General features: G+C 44.1%; 1 protein-coding gene across 1 annotated transcript; it reads right to left on the bottom strand.

Annotated features, from left to right (window-relative positions):
* Positions 1–3,868: 3,868 nt before the first annotated feature.
* HDAC3 (histone deacetylase 3) lies at positions 3,869–19,630 on the bottom strand. The gene is made up of 15 exons (XM_062587405.1): positions 19,553–19,630; positions 18,546–18,628; positions 12,791–12,933; positions 11,251–11,332; positions 10,518–10,574; positions 10,367–10,422; positions 8,034–8,167; positions 7,675–7,755; positions 7,504–7,577; positions 7,161–7,225; positions 6,703–6,792; positions 6,506–6,564; positions 6,011–6,090; positions 5,426–5,583; positions 3,869–5,126 (listed from the first exon to the last, which is right to left on the bottom strand). The coding sequence occupies exons 1-15, from the start codon at positions 19,605–19,607 to the stop codon at positions 5,057–5,059; spliced, it is 1,287 nt and encodes a 428-aa protein (XP_062443389.1). The 5' UTR covers positions 19,608–19,630; the 3' UTR covers positions 3,869–5,056.
* Positions 19,631–19,641: the final 11 nt, after the last annotated feature.

Consider the following 19,641-nt stretch of genomic DNA (forward strand, 5'->3'; position numbering starts at 1 on the left):
GCTGCTCTCCAGAAGGTCAGCCCCCAGCTTGTACTAGTGCCTGGGATTATTTTTTCTTAGGTGCAGGACTCTGCACTTGCCCTTGTTGAACCTCAGGAGGTTCCTCTCTGCCCAACTCTCCAGCCTGTCTAGGTCTCTCTGAATGGCAGCACAGCCCTCAGGTGTGTCAGCCACTCCTCCCAGCATCCACTCCTCCTCCATCACCAGCAAACTTGCTGAGGAGGCACTCTGTTCTCTCATCCAGGTCATTGATGAAAACGTTGAACAGGATGGGACCAAGTACTGGGCCCTGGGGGACGCCACTAGCCACAAGCCTCCAACTCGACTCCATGCCACTGATGATGACCCTCTGAGCTCTGCCATCCAGCCAGTTCTCAATCCACCTCACTGTCCACTCGTCTAACCCACACTTCCTGAGCTTATCTAGGAGGATGTTATGGGAGACAGTGTTGAAAGCCTTGCTGAAGTCAAGCTACAAGTCCACTTCTCTCCCCTCATCTACCCAGCCAGTCATTCCATCATAGAAGGCTATCAGATTGGTTAAGCAGGATTTCCCCTTAGTGAATCCATGCTGACTACTTCTGATCACCTTCTTTTCCTCCATATGTCTGCAGATGACATCCAGAATGAGCTGTTCCATCACCTTTCCAGAGATGGAGGCGAGGCTGACCGGCCTATACTTGCCTGGGTCCTCTTTCTTGCCCTTCTTGAAGACTGGGGTGACATCGGCTTTCTTCCAGTCCTCAGGCACCTCTCCAGTTCTCCAGGACCTTTCAAAGATGATGGAGAGCGGCTTGGCAACAACATCCACCAGCTCCCTCAGTACCCGTGGGTACATCCCACGTACCCAGAACCCGTGGGCCCATGGATTTGTGGATGTCTAGCCTGCCCAGAAGGTCTCTAATCCTATCCTCCTCAACCAAAGGAAAGTCTTCCCTTCTCCAGACTTTCTCCCTCATGTCCAGGCTGCAGGAATCATGAGGGCTGTCCTTAGCAGTGAAGACTGAAGCAAAGAAGGCATTCAGTAACGCTACCTTCTCTGTATCCCTTGTCACCAGAGCCCCTGCCCCATTCAGTAGCGGGCCCACATTTTCTCTAGTCCTCCTCTTGCAACTAATGTATTTGAAGAAGCCCTTCCTGTTGCCCTTAACATCCCTTGCCAGACTCAATTCCAACTGGGCCTTAGCCTTCCTTGCCGCATCTCTACGTACTCTGACTGAATTCCTAAAATTCTCCCAAGTAGCCTGTCCCCTCTTCCACAGTCTATTTTCTTCCTCTGTCAGAATTTGGCCAAGAGCTCCTTGCTCACCCATGCAGGTCTCCTGCCCCTTCCACTGCGCTTCTTACTCATAGGGATGCACCGCTCTTGAGCTTGGAGGAAATACGATAGGAGATTTTTTTTCACGCTAAAATACAGGAAAGAAAATACAACGAGAGAGGACAAAAATAATCTCTAGGAACTTTGTTATTGAATTTTTTTCACCCTTCTGTGATTTCTGTTGCCCATCAATAACAGCAACTAAATGCAGTCAGTTGACACTCACTATGTACATTATAAACTGCAGCCGTTTTATGTATTTGTGCAAGTTTGTTCTCAAACATTTCCTAATGTTAATTAAATCCGGCTTAATTTAATTTCAGTTGTTACCAGACTATCCTGTATTTTATAAAGCAGCTTACCAGTCAATTTTGCCTTAGGTATGTATCATGACCCAACATTCAAGATCTGCAAGTTTGCCACATTATCTAGCAGTGTATTACTGCTGCAGATTACTATGGATTTCAATACTTGCCTTGTTCCTATCCAGTTCACTAGGCATCTATTATTGTGTGATGTCAGACACAAGTCTAAATGAACCTTTGGTTTGAATAGCATAGACTGCACAAGTGATACATACCATATCACAAAGAGGAAAGAAAGCACTTACATTTCTCTACTGTGGAAGGACTGGAGCTTGAAAAGGCTGCCAGGAGATGGTTTATCATGGAATAGAAAGAGTTGTGGGACTCAAAGTGCAGGAGGAAGAGCAGTGCAATTGAACTTCCCAGTATTTGTTGCTTCTTAAAGGTAATGGATGTATCTCAATGCAAATAGGACAGGTAGTTCTGACTAGGAACTGGCTGTGGGGTTTTTGCAAAGTTTATAATCTTCACCAGTAAGAGATGGAGCTGCAAGGGGAGGAAGTCCCTCTTCTTTGGAAAAAGCAAATATTGACTACTACCAGAGGTGAGAGACTGGGTTTATGTAAATCAGCTCTGATGCATTTGATGACTCCATCAGATGAAACGAGCTATCTCTCTGATGCTATCAGATGAAACATGAACTGGAATTTAAAAAAAAGTTATTTTCTGTTCATACTCAAGTCTTTGTTTTTAAAAACTCTGGCCATTGTATCTGTATTTTGCGTCTTCTGATTTGCAAACTACAGCATCTCAGTTAAAGGACATAAGGAACACAAATATGGCTGAACAAACCATAGGGCAAGCACATAGCGATACTTCTACAGAATATATATTCAGTCTCCAAAAATGTGCACCTAGAAGTATCTTTGCATTTAACAACCTTGATGCTTTTTTTTCTAGTCCCTTTTTGAACCCCCAAAAGCTTTCAGTATTCACAGTACCTCATGCTAAATTGCACTGCTCATCCAGGTGTGAACAAAGCAACCTCATTCTTTTGAGCTCACCACTCACTAGCTTCATTTGATGCTCCTCTAATTCTTGTATTAGGAGAGATTTTCTCTGACACCTGTGACTTTATAGAACTTACGGATCCTTTTCCAACTCATTTTTCTCTTCCCAGCTAATGAATCCTTGTCCACTGAGTCATTCCTCATACAGAAGCTGTGCTATACCTTTGATCAGCCTCAGTGTCCTTCTTTATAGCTAGTCTAATTCTGCTATAACCTTCTGGAGAAGGCAGTGCACACAGAGCAATGCACATCATTGCCTGAGATATCCTAAGTTGTTTGCCCTAGGACACTGGTCAATTAGGGAGGAAACAAATGTAGAGAATCCTGGATGCAAAAAGACTATTTCTCTAGGCACACAGTGGAAGTAATGGTGAATTATTGCCTGTTTTACACCAGCTAAGCGAGCTGTAGCTCACTTATGGCCATGTTTTACCTGCCCCCCTCCCCCCCCGCCATAATTCTGAGACCTTGGACTGGCAGTTGTGTAAACAGCCTGACAGGAAGAGGCGTAGCCTGTGAACACATCCAACAGACCCGGTCAAGTCAGTGTCTCCCTCTGGCCCTCACATCCCAAGTTACATACCTTCTGTTCAATACTTCCTGAATCATCTTTTCCTCTTTTACCTCTCCTGTTTTTCCATAGAAGCTTTATTGGCAGAGGCTATTGTACAGAACATATGAAGAACATCAATCCATGCAGGCTCATGGATAAATGAGATATGACCAGCATCATGGGGCTGGGGAGGGGGAATGAAGAGGCAGTGTGTGGCAGGTCTATGAACAAAGAGAAACAGTCACTAACACAGGCTTTAGGAAAGTGAGAATGCGGCAGATTCTTATGCAGGCTGCAACTCAAAGAAACAACATTTAAAACTATTACTGGAAAGGTTGCTTAAACCAGCTTCGTAGCTTCCTGCAAAGCTTTTACTGGAATCAGAGGGATAAGCAGGACCTGTCCTTTCGTACAAGAATTCAAGACTCTCTCCTCATTGTGCACTGAAGCAGAAAACTCGCTGGCATGCACTCAAGAGGAGCTGAATGCCCCTCATTCATCTAGCAAAAAGGAGGCTTCACAGGTGAGACAGCAGAGGACACTACCCTATGATACATGTATTCTCAGTCCTTGACAGGACAGGAGCCAAAAAGGAATGAGTATTAAAGAGACGAACAACAGGTCAGGTAAGAAAAATACTGCCTCTTGATTTAATGTTTAAAGACATCAGTAAACAAACAGAACAGTACAGACAGTATGAGGCTAAACTCCTCCCATCTCCCCTAACAGCATTCTCCAAACCGTGACAGATGCCAGGTGATGACTCGGGAGATGGAGCAGCAATCTCTGAGATTGCAGGGATGGCCAAGAGAAATGTCTTTGCTGTGTGAGGGCAAGAGAGGAGTTACAGGAAGCAGCTTCCCTCACCCCTGAACAGAGTGATGTCTCTTGGGCACAGTCAAGAAGGAATGCTTTTCACTCCAAGTGAGCAGCCCAAATCTTTTTCAAACACATAAAAGGGTCATGTGTGAACTGGGAAAACATGGCTGGAAGCTACACTAAAGGTGCAAGACACAGTATGTACTGACCTCGGCAACCAAACCTGTGTTCCACAGTGATTTTAGCCTCTTGAAGAATGATAAAAAAACAGGAGAGTTAGGTCCAGGTTGGCAAGTGCTGCAGTACTTGCTTGTGAATGCACAACTAAGTAAGGGGGGAACAAACACGACTATACTCTGCATACATTCTTCTACCCTGCTTCATCAAGCTGCTCCCTGCTCCAGTCACACCCCCAGCCCCCAGCTCAGAACTGGCCTTGTCTTCTTGAATGGTTTTCCTCAAGCTGTGGAGCATCAGGTGGTTAGAAAGGTTATCAGGAAGCAACTCTCAGTGCAAGCTTCAGAGGAATTGGTACCTGAGTAGAGGGCTGGGGAAACCGGGATGTATCACGTGTTGTTGCTGAAGAGAGGCAGAGATTCTAGGCACAAGCACTCCAGCTCCCACCTTTCTGTCAGAAGCCTGCACTGCAGTTAAAGGAGCTGACTGAAAGCCAGTGCAGATCAGGCTCTGGAAGTAGTTGAATGTCTGCCAGCCAGAGTCTACAGCACAGATTTGAGCACTACTTGGATTTCCATTTCCCAGAGTGGTGACAGGTGGAACCCTGACACATGGCAGGCAGTAAGGACCACGTTTCACTGCTCTCTGCCTCTCCAGGTAGCAGAAACACGCACTGCTGCTGTTTCTGCTGCCACCACCTGCAGTCAAATACGAAGGGGAGGGCAAGCCGGCTCACATGTGCCCCAGTTCACTGCACCAAGCACCAATGTCCACTGTGGGACCACCCATAGTCCAAAGTCCCACATCATAGCCCTCAGATCTCAACGTCGCTTTCTTTGTCATTATCGTGGTCACCATCATAGAACTCGTTGGCAGCTTCAGGCCTGGGGGAAAGACAATCACCATAAGTAGGCAGACCACTATCCTGCACCCCTTGGAGACAGAAAAGAAGGCCTAGCTCACATGCAGAAGGTCAAAAGATGCACTGCAGCCAAGCACCCTGTGAAATATTTTGTAAGGAGACCATATATTTGTAGAGAATGGATCCCTGGATACAACCAGAGACTCAGAAGTGGCTTAGTATTCCTGTTCCCAGGAAACAGATGGTCTTTAGTATATCATCTGCCGATCCCAGCAAGAATAGAAAGAGAAGCCCATTTCTCCAGAACAATAGAGCAGGTACCTGCTGTAGTTTTCCTCAGAGCCTCTTTCCTCTGGATCAGGCTCATCTGTGCGATCGTAGCTGAGCAAGTCAGAAGGGACATCATGGATCTGCACACTGGGAGCGTGGTTCAGCATTTTCAGATTCTCAAATATTGTCTGTCTGATCTGATCCAAGTACTACTTAGAGAGAAAACAAAGGGAGATCACCACAATCAGATCTCACAGTCGGCACAGAGTCACAGCTGTTAGCACTGTTACCTGCCTGCATCATCTAAGTGGTTGCTATGAGAAATACCATTTGTGCAAAGGGCAGAGGAGGTGACAGAGTTAATACCATCATTGAGACTCATGCACATAGAAAACAGATAGATACAGAAACAGAAAACACATAGACAACTCAACAAGGTTCCCAAACACGACAGACCATTTCTCTCAGAAGGACTTTCTGCCGTCCCGGAGGGAAGGCTCTGCCTATACTTCCTCAGCTTTCTGCCCCCATAAGAATTCCTTGTCTGGGCTCTGCTTGGTTTCACAGGATACAGCATTAACCACAGGGTTTGGGGAATACACAGCTGGACAGCAGGGTAAGTCTGCAAGCACTCACCTGCCTGGAATTTTGATTCTCAATCCTTGTACTGACATCAGGATGAAGGGTGAAGTCTGGAGCAAAGTATTCAAAGTACTCTGATGGAATGAAGAAGAAAGTTAAAGCACAGGAGTAAGGGAGCAGAACCAGTCACACTGCTCTGCAAGGAAGTAGAGGTTACTCTTCCACCATTCCAGCTGTGACCAGACCCTAAAGGGCATCGTGATACACAGCTCTAATTGTAAGGATTATATGAAACAATAAAGAGAGCAGCAGTAATGCCTAGGTCACTGAAATGATCCAAACTGCATAACACAGTAAGGATTTTTCTGTCCAGCAAAACCTACAAGTGGGAGCTAGGAGGAGACCAAGGCCACATCTAAGATCAGAAAGTGCCGTCACTTTGGCCCTGATCTTATCTCTAGTGAATGCACGATAGAAATATTAATTTTCAACTGGTATAACAGGTACCTTAGCTAAACTAATGAAGAAACCAAGGGAACTCCAACTTACCACTGTATGGGAGCTCTTCGCTAATTGCTTCCTCTACAAGCAGTGATGTTTCGTAAGTCCTGAAAACCCAGAATAAGATGGGCTCAGTCCAGAGAAAGCTACATGGTAGATTCAGGCACAAAATGCTGTATGTATATGCATATATATGGCACCAACTGTTGTACTGGTGACCTTCAAAAAGCATAGACAAGACTCACCAGCATCGTGCCACATTGCGGACTGTGTAGCCACCTCCTCCCAGGACCAGCAAGGGGATGTTGAAGCTCTTTACATACTCCACACATTCCCTAGAAATTCAAAACAGAAATGTCAGAGCTGTTAACTGCAGCACACACTCACATGTCAGAAATGCAGTCATTTCTGCCATACGTCACCATGCATTCAACCACCCGCTCTGTTGGTGTGATACACCCGGCATTCAGGAATCCCACCCAGGGAGCCTGAAAACTCTGCTAGTCTAGGAACCACTGCTCTGCAACACCTTGTATGCAGCCCTGTTCTGAGAGTCCCTCCTGTCACAAAAAATAAAAAAACTTGTTGGTGCTGCTGGAATGCCAAGGTCAAAGCTCAAGTCACACAGCAGAGGGCCCTCTGCAATCCTTCAAAATACAGGAAGGTCCTTCAACTGCTCTGCCCCCAGCGCTGCTGTACTCACCCATGTCCTCGTATACTGAGGTTAAAGCAACCCAAACGGTCACAACCAAGAGAATCAGCACCACACTAGGGAACAGAAAAAGAACAGATGAATTTTGTCTACAGAGGCATCACTTTCCAGACGCATATGAGCATCCCTACACCTTTGCTACCCTAATTCACCAGAGAGCTACAGATAGCAGCTCAGCTAGGATGTAATGACTCTCTATATATGGGTCTCTTTTATGGTTATATTATAATGACCTTATTCCCTGGGAATAGAGGGTCACCCAATCTATAGCATATCCCTCCAACCTACAGCATCAGAAAAGGATGTGCATGTACACAGAGGCTTGCTTTCTTACCTGCAGTACTATGCAGGTGGGCTGATAGTAGTCCACCACCTGGTTAATGACTGGCTGGAAGAGATGTTTGTAACCTTTAAGGAGACAGACAGACAGATTTGTCACGGCTCAGGAGTAGAAGGAACCAGCAAACAACTGGGAAAAGGGAGAAGGTGAGGAACAACTACTTACTTTGGTCATCAATGCCATCTCGTAGAGGCACATTCAAACAGTAATAACGACCACTCTCTGCACCAACTTCATACATGTCACCTAGCCATCGAAAGACAGCAAAATCATGACAGCTCTGAAACTTCAGCAATGTGGACAGACCAGACCTGGTCCAGGTCAAGATCTGTGCTAAGCTAGCTACGATCCCTCCTTCTTACAAATGACTACAGTACTATTCCTCTCTAGCTGCTTTTCCATGTGCTTGCTTTCATCATTTTTTCCTGCAGCTGTAATCTCAATTTTACACTTCTATACTGCAGCAATGCTTTCAAGGGATTCTGAAGGGAGGCTAGGTTTGCATTACAAAGGAATCCACATACCTGTACCAGGGAAGAAATAGTTCCCGTATTTGTGAAATGACACTGTCATGACACGGTCTGTCAAGTAGAAAGCTTCCTGGACACCATCTCCATGATGAATATCGATATCAATATACAGAACACGTGGGTGGTATCTGCCAGAAACAGGCAAAAAAGCAGCATTGCACAGTCTGCTCTGCATGCAACCAAACCATTACCCGCATGCTTCGCTATCGTACAGCACTCTGAAAACCATCAGTCAAGGCTACACGCAAACCCACCTGCCGAAAGAACACACCTGTCCCACTCCAGGCATATCGAATAGCTTTAGATATGTGTTACATTTGTATATAGTGTCTGTACAAATGCACCCACCACTCTAATAATTTCTTTGATGTTTCTAGAAGGAGATATTAGCATAGAAGGCTTTCAGATGAGGCCAGAAATATATTGGAAAGCACACGATAAAGAGAAACTATTTTAGCCACACTGGAGTTAGAAAGTTATTTTTAAGCAGTTGCCGGTTGATTAATTTTTAAGCACTCCAGCAATTTATAACCACATCTGGAAATGAATAGTAAGCTAGCCAAGGAGGTAAGAACACTTATTTCCCTCCATGTGCCAGAATACTGGCAATTCTATGTCCCAGCCAGCAAGCTCTAAGGAAAACAAGTTGGATTTTGAAGAGTTGCCTTGTTCCAACAAGGAACAAGAGGCTTGGATGGAAATCCTAGTGGCTGCAGAAATCAGGGCAGTGCTGTCACTCTCACAGGTAGGAAATTGGCCCTGAGACAATGCTGGGAGGATGGTGAGAAGCTGATCAACAAAGACAGGGATGACACAAGCACTGAACATGATGGAAGTCAGAATGGATATTTAGGCAGAAGCTAAGAAAAGAGAGGTAACTGGACTCAACCTTTGGCTCAGCTGTTCCATCAAAATGAGCATTTGGGGCACAAAATTTACTGGAGGAAAAGTCTGTTGGGTCACAGAAACAGAGGGTGGATGAGGGTTGATCATTATCAGTAAATGCCTTGGTTTAACAGTGAAAGCTAATGTTGTCAATGCACACGGCAGTGCTCAGTACTGTCAAGCACTGGAGAAATACCCCTAGGTCATGTCCTGCCTGCCAACTGTGGAGCTGCCCACTCAGCTGGTAGAACTTTTGCAACCTTTTATAAGGAAATAGGGCATCTGATCAACCCGAAGAGCAGGGGATCTGGCACATGTGTCTAAAACCCAAGGAGATTTGGAAGAGACCTGAAAAGTCAGACAACACCAAAGCCGAAACCATTTAAGGCAACCCAGATGATTCACCCCCCCACACAAACAACAGCAAGGAAAAAAAGGGGATGCACACCCAGCCTTTGTACACTACTGCCAAAGGGAGAAAGGGACCTTCTAAGAGCAGAGGGACCACCATATCCCTGCGGTGAGATGCAAACTCAGAGACTCAAGCATGCAGCCACCTCCTGTGGAAATGGCTCCCCCAAAAAAGGGAACAAAGGAATAAAGACATATTATAATCTTCCTTGAGGAGTAATGAGGCTGTACTTGAAGCCTCTGACATGTGAGATCCTAACACACGAGACTGAAAAATGCGTGTTCAGAGATATAATAGTGAAGATCTGAGGTTCCAAACATAAAGTAGGAAAAACTGGCATAGATGGAAGAGATGCAAGAAATCTGTGCATGTTCCATAAATGTGACTTGTTAGCTAGTAAGCTTGCCACCAATCATGTAACTATCTCCTGGCCAGCCCCCAAATCTTTTCTGATTCCACAACCTAATGCCTGAGGTATAGACACGAGTAGTGGACTTGAGAGGACAAAATCAAAGACTAATCCAAGAAATGGAACATATTTCTGTAACTCTTCTTTCCAATCTGATTTTCCTTTCTGTTAAAAAAAAAGAGACTCTTTTCTACTCGAAACAGATACCCTTTGATCATCCATGCCTAAGTCCTGTTCTTAAGCCAGTCAAGCAAATCAAGAAGAATGTGAGAGTCATTTAACTCTGCTTTATTTCCAGTAAGCCATTTACCTAAAAAAGGCTCACCCTGGCAAAAATGCTGAGATTCATGAAAACTCCAAAATGGATATTTCACAAATTTATAGAGAAACAGAATTTAAGAACTCTCCATTATCACCAAAGCACCATATTCTAACTCCAGTCTTATGTCTAAAGAAGAGATCAGGCTGAAAGACCAAGTTCTTGGCCTTCTGAAACTCTAGAATGGAAAAGACATAAATCAATCAAAGAAGAGAGAGAGAACAGAGACAGCATATCAAAGAAGCACTAAAAGAAAACCACAAGCTGGCCAGGATGGCTCTGCACTTGCTCCACGTTCTTACTTAAGCAGCTCCAGGATGCCGATAACTATGTCATTAACGTAGCAAAAACCAGAAGCCTGCAATACAAAGAAAACCAAACAGCGTTAGAATAGGATCAGCACAGAGCACGGTCCTCGAAAAGACAGAGAAGTATTCAGATTTGTCTCATTACCTCAAACTTTTTGGCATGATGCAGACCCCCAGCCCAGTTTATTGCAATATCACAGATCTAGGAGAGGAAAGATAAATTAGTTTAGATGAGAACATGGTAACAATCACCCTCCACCCACATCTCCAGTCAGCAGGGACTTCAATCTGCCCAGCACTGTTGCCTCCAAACACCTCTCTGCCCTTTCCTACACCTATGCAGGCCATTGTGAAGCTCCACCTCGCTCCAGTCCAGGTAGCAGTTTGCTACATCATGTCCACGCTGGATTAGTCATATACTGTATATTCCTCTGCAGAACAAGAAAAATCACCTGCTACCACCACTGTTCCCCCTCCAGACAGTACTAGACAAAGCACCTAGCATGTATAGTTTGCTCCCACACTTGTCTTTACACTTACTAGACTCTGAAGTGTTGTCCCTCTAAAATACTCTCAAACCTCTGGAGTTTTTCTTTCTTCCTCCTCAGGAGACCCACTTTTTAAGATCATCTGGGCAGCCTTGTTAGTGCATTTCCACAGTGAAGATTTAGCAACCTCTTACTGGATTAAACATCTACCAAAGAGTTACCTCTGATGGTACAGGAATAGTCAAATCCTGCAACACTAAATATGTATCCAGTAACACAGCAGCGCTTACTATGTTGTTGTAAAAAAACACACACAGGAGTTTGTCCTTAAATTAATAACGAATTAGCTTCTATATATGTTTCAAAAGATAATCGTATCAGCTCAGTTACCTTGTTATTCAGCTGTGTTGCTCCCTGCAGGGAGGCCCCAGTATAGCGAGAGCAAAATTCAAAGAGGCCTGGAAACACTGGACTGAAAAAGAAACAATAGTTCAAATACAGAATGTCTTCCACATCTCTCCAGAGCAAGGCTGGGAATACAGCAAAGCTGGGAATAAAACAGTCCAGGGACATTTCCTGAGCAAGATCAAAACTCATTCTCTGTGAAAAAGTTAATTTGAGATCCTTCTGACCCTTCTTATAACACACTGAGTACCAACAGGTAGCAATCTGGCTGCAAACACAATGGAAAACTCAGTGAATTTGCTAATGATTACCAAAGCTTTCAAGTTAGGCCTGAAAAGGCTGTGCTGCTCAAAACGTACACCAAAGTCCGTCCCACAGCTCTGCTGACATGTACAAAACTAAGGCATGGAGTATGAAACTGCGCTGAGGAGAAGGAAGGACTAGTCTGCTCCCACAGCATCTTCCCACTGGCTGTATTTGGAAGATCCTGCCCCCTCCATTTGCCAGCACACAGTGCAGCATGTTGAAGTCAGAGATGCATGCTGCTCTTAAGACAGCACCAAGGCATGATCCATCCCACCACAAAGAGCTAGTCCAGGCATCACGATCTCTGGGAGAGTACGGACACACAGGATGTGGAACCCCGTGTCACTGACCTTCAGCTTCACACTGCAAATTTCATTCAGAGGCAAGTAATGACTTAAAGATTGCCTTTTCCCCCTCATCTCTGATAAGAGGATGATTTCTGATCATCACAGCAGCAAGGTTATGGAACAATCTTTTGATTCCAAGACTACATGCTTAAAACAAGCTAAACTAATACCTTCTTGGGATAGCACTGTTCTATAGCTATTATAACTTCTGCTGTTGTAGTATTTACAGATTTCTCCCCTAAAGAACACATAAGAACACTATTCTGTGACAGCCCTCATTTTCTTCAACCAGACAAGGTATTGTCTACACTTCTTTAGTCACACAGGGAACCTTTCCACATATTTTTTCCATGTCATCAACTCTCACAAATGTTAAAGATTAGAACTGAGTACTCTCAACAAGATTTAATGTGGCTTTGTACAGCTGCATGAATACCTGCACAGTTCTGCCTGAAAATCAGGCTCTCTAAGCTACCTCAAGTTTTACATGCACACACTGAGATAGCTAAAATGACAGGCAATTATTTTAAAAAGTAGTTAGCATGTTCAAGAATTGGAGGCTCTGTGAGAACAAGTAGAGATAAAATCTCCAACCCAACAAGCTTACAGTCTAAAAATAAATCTACAAACAAGGACTGCAAAGAGTTAAAAAGAGAAGGGAAAGGAAGCAAGGAGGTTCCAGTAATCTGATACGATCAAGATGGATATGTAATTCATTCTTGTTCAAAAAAAAGAAAGAAAAAAGAAAGAGAGGGAGAAGGAGAGGGAGAGGGAGAAAACAGTACGTTCAAGGAGAGCTCTCCAGATATAAGAAATTGAGGATCATATTAGCCTTTATGACTCGGGATTCACAGAAGGCACAGAGGACTCACCAGTCATCACCCACGTTGAAGGCATTGAGGCTTTTGGTGAATCCCTGCATGTTGTTGGGACTCACTCTCTGCAAGAAATCTATGTAATCCTCAGAGTGGAACCGGCACATGTCATGCTGGGATGCCTGATATGGTTTGAAAACCTTCAAGAAAGAAAGACAAGACTTATTTCCTATCCAGAACTGCATTTGCTTTGACTAAAAAAAAAAAAAAAATAAATCTCAAACTAATTGACAAATGACCTGCATGAGGTATATCCAAAAATATTCCAATACATGTTTGGCTCCCTGACATACATGTTCATTTAAATTCAACAAGATGCTCCATGAAGCCCATTTTACTACTGATTTGCCTCTTAACCATATCCCCATCTCCAGCAATAACTACAGCTCTCGCCACATAAATCTGATTCCTTCTTTCCCCCACTACAAAACTCCCCACATCCTACACACACCCCAGGCTCATTTATCTCAGTAGTAGGTCAGTTCTCTTCCATGTATGTGTATACATACACATATACTCTTTACTGGCCAACTGGCAAGCCAGTAAAAGAGAATAGCTGAGTTTAGACTTATTTTTTTTCTTCATTGAGGGACACTATTCCCTCATCAGTCACCAGCTTTCAGAGAATTTCTAATACTTTGAAAAAGTGAAGATTTCTGTCCCTCTGTCAGATTTGTCTGTAATGGGCTGATAGGTTCAAAAGTTATTTAGACCGCTTGTGGACAAATGGGACAGGTTATATAAGCTTTATTTCCTTTTGAAAGTTGTCTAAAATGGTCAGGGAATTGGATAAATTCAAATTAAGGTTTTCATGACAGCACACAATTGCCAATTTAGCACTTAAGAGTGAGTATCTTAATATATATTAAGTTAAAAATTAACACCACCTATCCAATGTGGGGAAATTAAAACTCCATTGAAATCAGTAAGGGGGAACTTTTCTGTTTCCCAGTTTGTTTCAACTAAAGCATGCCTTTCTGGGAAGAAGTGGAACATGGTAAAACATGGAAAAGCATGAGCTTGTCTCTGGAGGGAAAATACGTCAAGGCAGCTTCTATCAGCATGACTGTTTCTTAGGCTAAATATGAGACCTGTATTAGTATCATAAAGCAGTATAAACTCATGCAGACCGATAAACACCTCCTTGTAAGTTCACATAGCTGCAAAATATAACTAAAAGCCCATAATCTGGGTGCAGTATAAACATACTTCATTGAGAATGTGGTAGCCTTATTCTTAAACCTTATTTATTCCATAATTTTTAAAGAAAAATAATTTTGCCATTTTGAAAAACAAAGATTGAAGTCAAATGTTTGAAAATTCATTGTGAAGTCCACCAGATAAGCCCTGCAGATTCTCTAAAAGAGGGCTGCAGAGGCTATTATACTTTCCTCTACTCAGGTAATCTCTTTCTGCAAGTGCCAGTCATGCTAGTTTTTAAAGGAACATTCTCACCTGCCGTATTTTGGATGCTCTCCTCAGTATTAAATCAACTATCCTAAGTACTACTCATACACAGCAGAGGATATTTTTCTAGAGACCCTAACAAACACAGTCTCCTTTACTGCGTAACTGTATATTGACCTGGATACGGAATGGTGTTTTCCACAGGCATGTGCAGGCTTCAGTGTTTCTTGCAGGACACTGTTTGCGGCAACTCATGCAAGGAAGATGAAATGACTCAAAATGATGACCCGTTAGCTTCCACTTAGCAGCTGCTAAAGCAGAAGGCAAGACCTATTCCCCATGAAGATCTAGGCAGACATCTCTTGGGAGTCCAGAGGACTGATTAAATCAAACAAGACCAAAAGCAACACTAAAGAATCCTCATGGAGAAGAAACAAATCTCACAGGATATTAAGAAGTTCTCTCGGATATTAAGTAGTGACTGGGGACCCAAAACAGAAAGGAGAAGAAAAGGACCCAAAACTTCAAGACTGAATCAACTACTAGTAGAAGGGAAAACCTGACTCCTTCCACCTTTTCCCCTTCACCACGCTCCCAGCCATACAACCCCACCTGCTTTCCTAAGCAGGCTCTGGCACTCAACCCCCTCTGTAGGCTCTCTCATTTTGCTAATTCAGCAGATTGTTTTTCTGGTTTTGCCGAGTTATTGAGTCACATCAGCTCACAAAGGGATCCAACAGCTTCCAGATGCAGCACAAGGAAAGCAGTGAGAACAGAGCAGACAGGCAGCAGTACAACTCCTTCTGTTTCAGCAATACTGAGCCTTAAAGACTGGATCACCACCTGTCCACATACCACAGCCGCAAACAAGCTGGGAAAGATGTCAACAGATAAAACCAGCTTCAATTACCTTGACAGAACAGCAGTCTTTTATATGGAAAAGGCAGAAAGGGCAGATAATGATGTAACCATAACATAAAGTTAGTAGGACCTTTTATAATCACAGTTGACCAATAATCTCTTGGTTTTACTTACTCGTAACTTTGCCAGTCACTGACTATTCAAGATGAAGTTTCCTGTGTGGTTTTCTGCCTCAGGATGACATTTTATGGAAAATATAACTAAAAAACCCTCCAAACCCAGCTGGCTTCATGGCTAAAAATAGGGCAAAGTATATAGCTCTGCCTACTGCCTCACTCAGGCATGGATTTGACATTTAGAAGTGTCATGTCAGAATATGCTTTTTGCTGTTTCTGTAGGAAAAATCCCAAATCTTGAGAAGTTATTCATAGAAAATCACTCATTTACAGTAAAAATTTGGAAACTAAATTCTCTAAAGATTCTGTGTGCCCTGAATATGCTTCAGCTAGATTTCCCCTGTGATTGCTACAGCAGGTAATTCTTTTAAGATGCCAATGAAAGGAGTTGGGAACAGGGCAACTTTTTCTTGAGGTCTCTATGGTCTCAACTGTCAGAACCAAAGCAGCACAGAGCTGAAAGCAGTTTGGTTAAAAGGCAAAGATGTATCTGAGAAGATAAAAAGGAAAGAATCAGCAGACATGGAGAAAAAGTCTCAGAGGTTGGGAGGAGAAAGAAGACCAGGCCTTTCTGAGGCAGACTCGTTAGATAAGAAACTCAAAGGGAAAGCAGACATGCCCACTTAGGTGATAAGGTCTGGGAATCCCACAGTGAAGAAGTAGAGCAGATAGGAAAGGATGGGACACCAAGACAGATGAAGGAAAACTCAACTATGGAATGTGCTACTTTCTACTAGCATGTGGAGTAGGGACTAACTTCCCAATCCTTTCTTATTTCTCCTGCCAATACACACACAGAAAATCATGCCCTCATGAGGCCGGTTCCTATAGATGGCTGAACATTCAGCTGTTACAGGTCACTCCACCTGCACAAGCTCTTACCATGACAGCTGCAAATCAAAAGGATTTGATTCTACCAAATACCAACAAGTTCCACAAGGGAACTTTTTTAATGTTTAAATACACCAAATTTATTTTACATATTCTATCAAGCAAAATTCCACTGCTGCATCTTAGCATCTCATTGAAAAGCTTGAATGTGACCCTGTGACAAATGCCAGGCACCAGTATAGCACAAGACAACAACAAAATTGCTTGCACAGATGGCAGGTACAGCTGAGATCTACCTTCTCCCTCTTCCCCACTTGTACAGGTTTGGCTGCTGACACTTTGTCCTAAAAAGATGCACTAAAACACTGCTATCACCCTCACACGAATTTTGCCTCTTGTCCTTCCCAGAAACTGGAGAAGACACTGTAAATATCCTGTTCTCTAGTGCTCACAATGGCACAATTCCGATCTCAGCATTGCCTGAATTTCAAGTATTTGACAGGTGTTTTTAAGTATGGGCTTTTTCTGGTATCATGACAATCAAATACTGGTCAGGTTTTTGATAGTTCAGTGGAATTGGTTATAGTTTTGCTTAACTTAATGCTGGGCATGAGGGAACACAGGAAGCTATCTAAAATCTGGAGAAGTGCCTGGTCTAGCTGGAAAGAGCCTGGTATTTGCACATTTCTGTCTGACAGATTTGTACAATCACTATGTTTTTACAACAGCTCATGACTTATCCCTAAAACATGCTGCAAATGTGAAAACACATCACTGAGACAGGTTGATCACGCTTTCATCCATAGAACCTCAAAACAAGTCTTACTTGCAGTTACCTGCTTACCAGTAACTTGCAATCACATCTCCTCCAAACAGTTTTAAAAACGCATTCAAGTAACTTCCTAGGTCATCGAGTTCAGACACGTGAATAACAGTGGAAGTTTCTGTTTTGTAAAGTGTTTTATTTATTTATATAATCATAATAAAATTGTATATAAAAAAATATAAAACATCAAATACATATCAAACATGTAATTTTATATATATATACCCATATATAGATATATATCTATATACACCATATATATACATATATAAAAAACAGAAGTGCCTGGAGCTGTAGTGTATAGATCAACATTTAGAAAAACATTCTGGGTCATGACCTTTCCCTAAGGCACATCAAATAGATTATGGGCTACAGAGACAATAGCTAGCAGTTAAATCTGGCCTCTGAATCAGATATCATGACCTGGCACCATGCCAGGCAGCACAAGAATTAAATCCTTCAATCGTCTGAAACAGTTTAGAGGCAATCTCTCAATACTGAAAACCAGAACAAGCTAAAGAGACAAAACAAGTTGCTCCAAAACATTCAGCAGCTGGAGAGGGCATATTCTGCATGTCAAAATGTGCAAAAGCTGTCTCAAAAGTAACAGGTAGATGCATGTGTTTTAACATTCCTCCTTAATCTTGTACCATTAAACTACACATCCTATACTGTTAAGATCTTTACTTTTTCTTTTTTTTTTTTTTCCCACTGTGCTATGAGAACGGACACAAAATGAAATGAGGATTCTAGGGAAGGGCCCAGTTCAATCCCACCTGCTCCAAGTGAAATAACATATTTCACAATTTGTACCACAGATTTGTAGCCATATTCTACTATTGCAACATTAGTTCCTTTCTTGAAAGATACAGAGAATCAAGTTTGCTTTTTTATTATTACTGCATGTTAATCATATTTTATCAGGTTTACACAAGCCAGACTTCAGAAAATCTTTCTAATGGCAATGAGAGGAAAGAACTGAAAGAACTGAGAGGAAAGAACTGAACTAGATCGTGTGAGATGGTTAGGCAATAAGGACTTTGAAGACCACGCTGGAAAACATTTAGCAAGGATGAGATAGGAATAGTGACCTAGGACATGTAACCTCACAGTAGTCTCTGGGTCCTTCCCAGAAGCAGTTATAGACACTGAAATTTCATACATTTCCCACTGTCACAGCTTCAGCTCCAGGTACAGTACGCTAAGCACAAGTTTGAACATGACGCTGACAGCCAATGATGACCTCTCTCCGTTATAGTTCAAATCAGCTCTGGGTGGTATGCTGGGAGCTCATGTTAGTGAAAAAGCCCAAGACCACATGCAACCCTGTCTGTAAAAACTCTGTTACCTGCTGTGATACATGTGAAGCCGAACAAGAAGCAGCAACATGAAAAACCTCTGGACAACTTACTAACACAGCCTGAGCCTTAAAACAGATGCCATTGTTTGGAGTTGGCAGTAAAAATAAGCCCTGAAAATCAGGATAGAGCATGGATCTCCAACACCTTTCCTGTCTGCCCAGGGATAAATAGCTCCCTCCAATGGCTGTCTGGCCAGAGGTACTTCCCATAGCCATAGCTTCTCCAGGAGTCGGGGTGAGGGTCCCACGTGCCCTGCCAGAGCCATATGCCCCAAGAGAAGAGATGCTTACGATCATCTTCTTGTAGAGTCCATAGTGCAGGACCAGGCTGTGAGTCAGTGCCAGGCGATGTGGCTTCATGGGGTGCCCTGCTCCTGGAAGGGAAACAACACGGGGATTCATGGTCCTGGCCCCCCTCAAGCCACCCCTCCGCCAGAGCAGCACACATTTGGGATGGAGGTAGGGGGACCCAGCCCTCTGAGCCACCTTTCTGTGCTGGGCCTTGCAGGGAGAAAAGGATGAGCAGTGGCTCCCTGAGCATGGACCAGAGCAGGGGGCCTACCAGGCCCCCAGGCTGGGATGGGGAGAAGCATGGAGAGAACTTGTCCTCCAAGACAGGATCTGGAAGGGGGGGACTCTAAGATCCCCTAAACTGGGGTTGGGGAAGAGTCAGGTGCATTAGTCCCTGACCATGTTGGGGGGAGGGGACTGTACTGACCCCCAAGCAAGGATCAGGAGTGTACAAACCCTCTGAGCCAGGATGGGAGAAGGAGGGTTGCACCAGCCCCCTGATCCTAACTCAGGGTGGCAGGGGGATACAGGCACTCCAAAGTGAGAGCTGAAGGGACAAAGACACTGTACTGGACCCCTGACTGGGATGAGCGTGTGTGTGGGGAGGGGTGGTGAGTTGTACCAGTCCCCTGAGATGTGTGCGTGTGTATATGTGTGGGGGGTGTTGCACCAGTCTCCTGCCTGGGATGTGTGTGTATGCAGGGGGGTTTACTAGTCCCCTGACTGGGATGTGTATGTGTGTGCACGCTATACCAGTCCCCTGACTAGGATGTTCGTGTGTGGGAGTGTGTTGTACCAGTCCCCTGACTAGGATACTGAGACGCGTGTGCGTGTGTCGGGGGGAGGGTTGCACCAGCCCCCCGACTGGGACGGAGGAGCTGCGGCACCAGCCCCCGCACCAGAACGGGAGGGGGGGGGGAGGGGACCCCGGCCCCTCCCGCCGAGTCCTTCCCCTCTCCTCGGGGCCCCCACCAGCGCCCCGGCCCCGCGCCCGGCCCTGCCCTCACCGTAGTGGAAGTTGCCCACGTCCGGGTCGTAGAAATATGCCACGGTCTTCGACATGGCGGAGAGGCCGCAACCGCCGCCGCCGCGCGCA

The sequence above is a fragment of the Rhea pennata genome, chromosome 14, assembly GCF_028389875.1.
Source record: "Rhea pennata isolate bPtePen1 chromosome 14, bPtePen1.pri, whole genome shotgun sequence".
NCBI lineage: Eukaryota > Metazoa > Chordata > Aves > Rheiformes > Rheidae > Rhea > Rhea pennata.

Excerpts from the sequence above, each read along its gene's own strand:
- HDAC3 (XM_062587405.1), bottom strand. The coding sequence starts at position 19,607 with ATGTCGAAGACCGTGGCATATTTCTACGACCCGGACGTGGGCAACTTC. Across the intron at positions 10,423-10,517 it reads ATCATGCCAAAAAGTTTGAG|GCTTCTGGTTTTTGCTACGT; the intron begins GTAATGAGACAA and ends TTTGTATTGCAG. Across the intron at positions 5,127-5,425 it reads TCTGAGGAAAACTACAGCAG|GCCTGAAGCTGCCAACGAGT; the intron begins GTACCTGCTCTA and ends TCTTTCCCCCAG.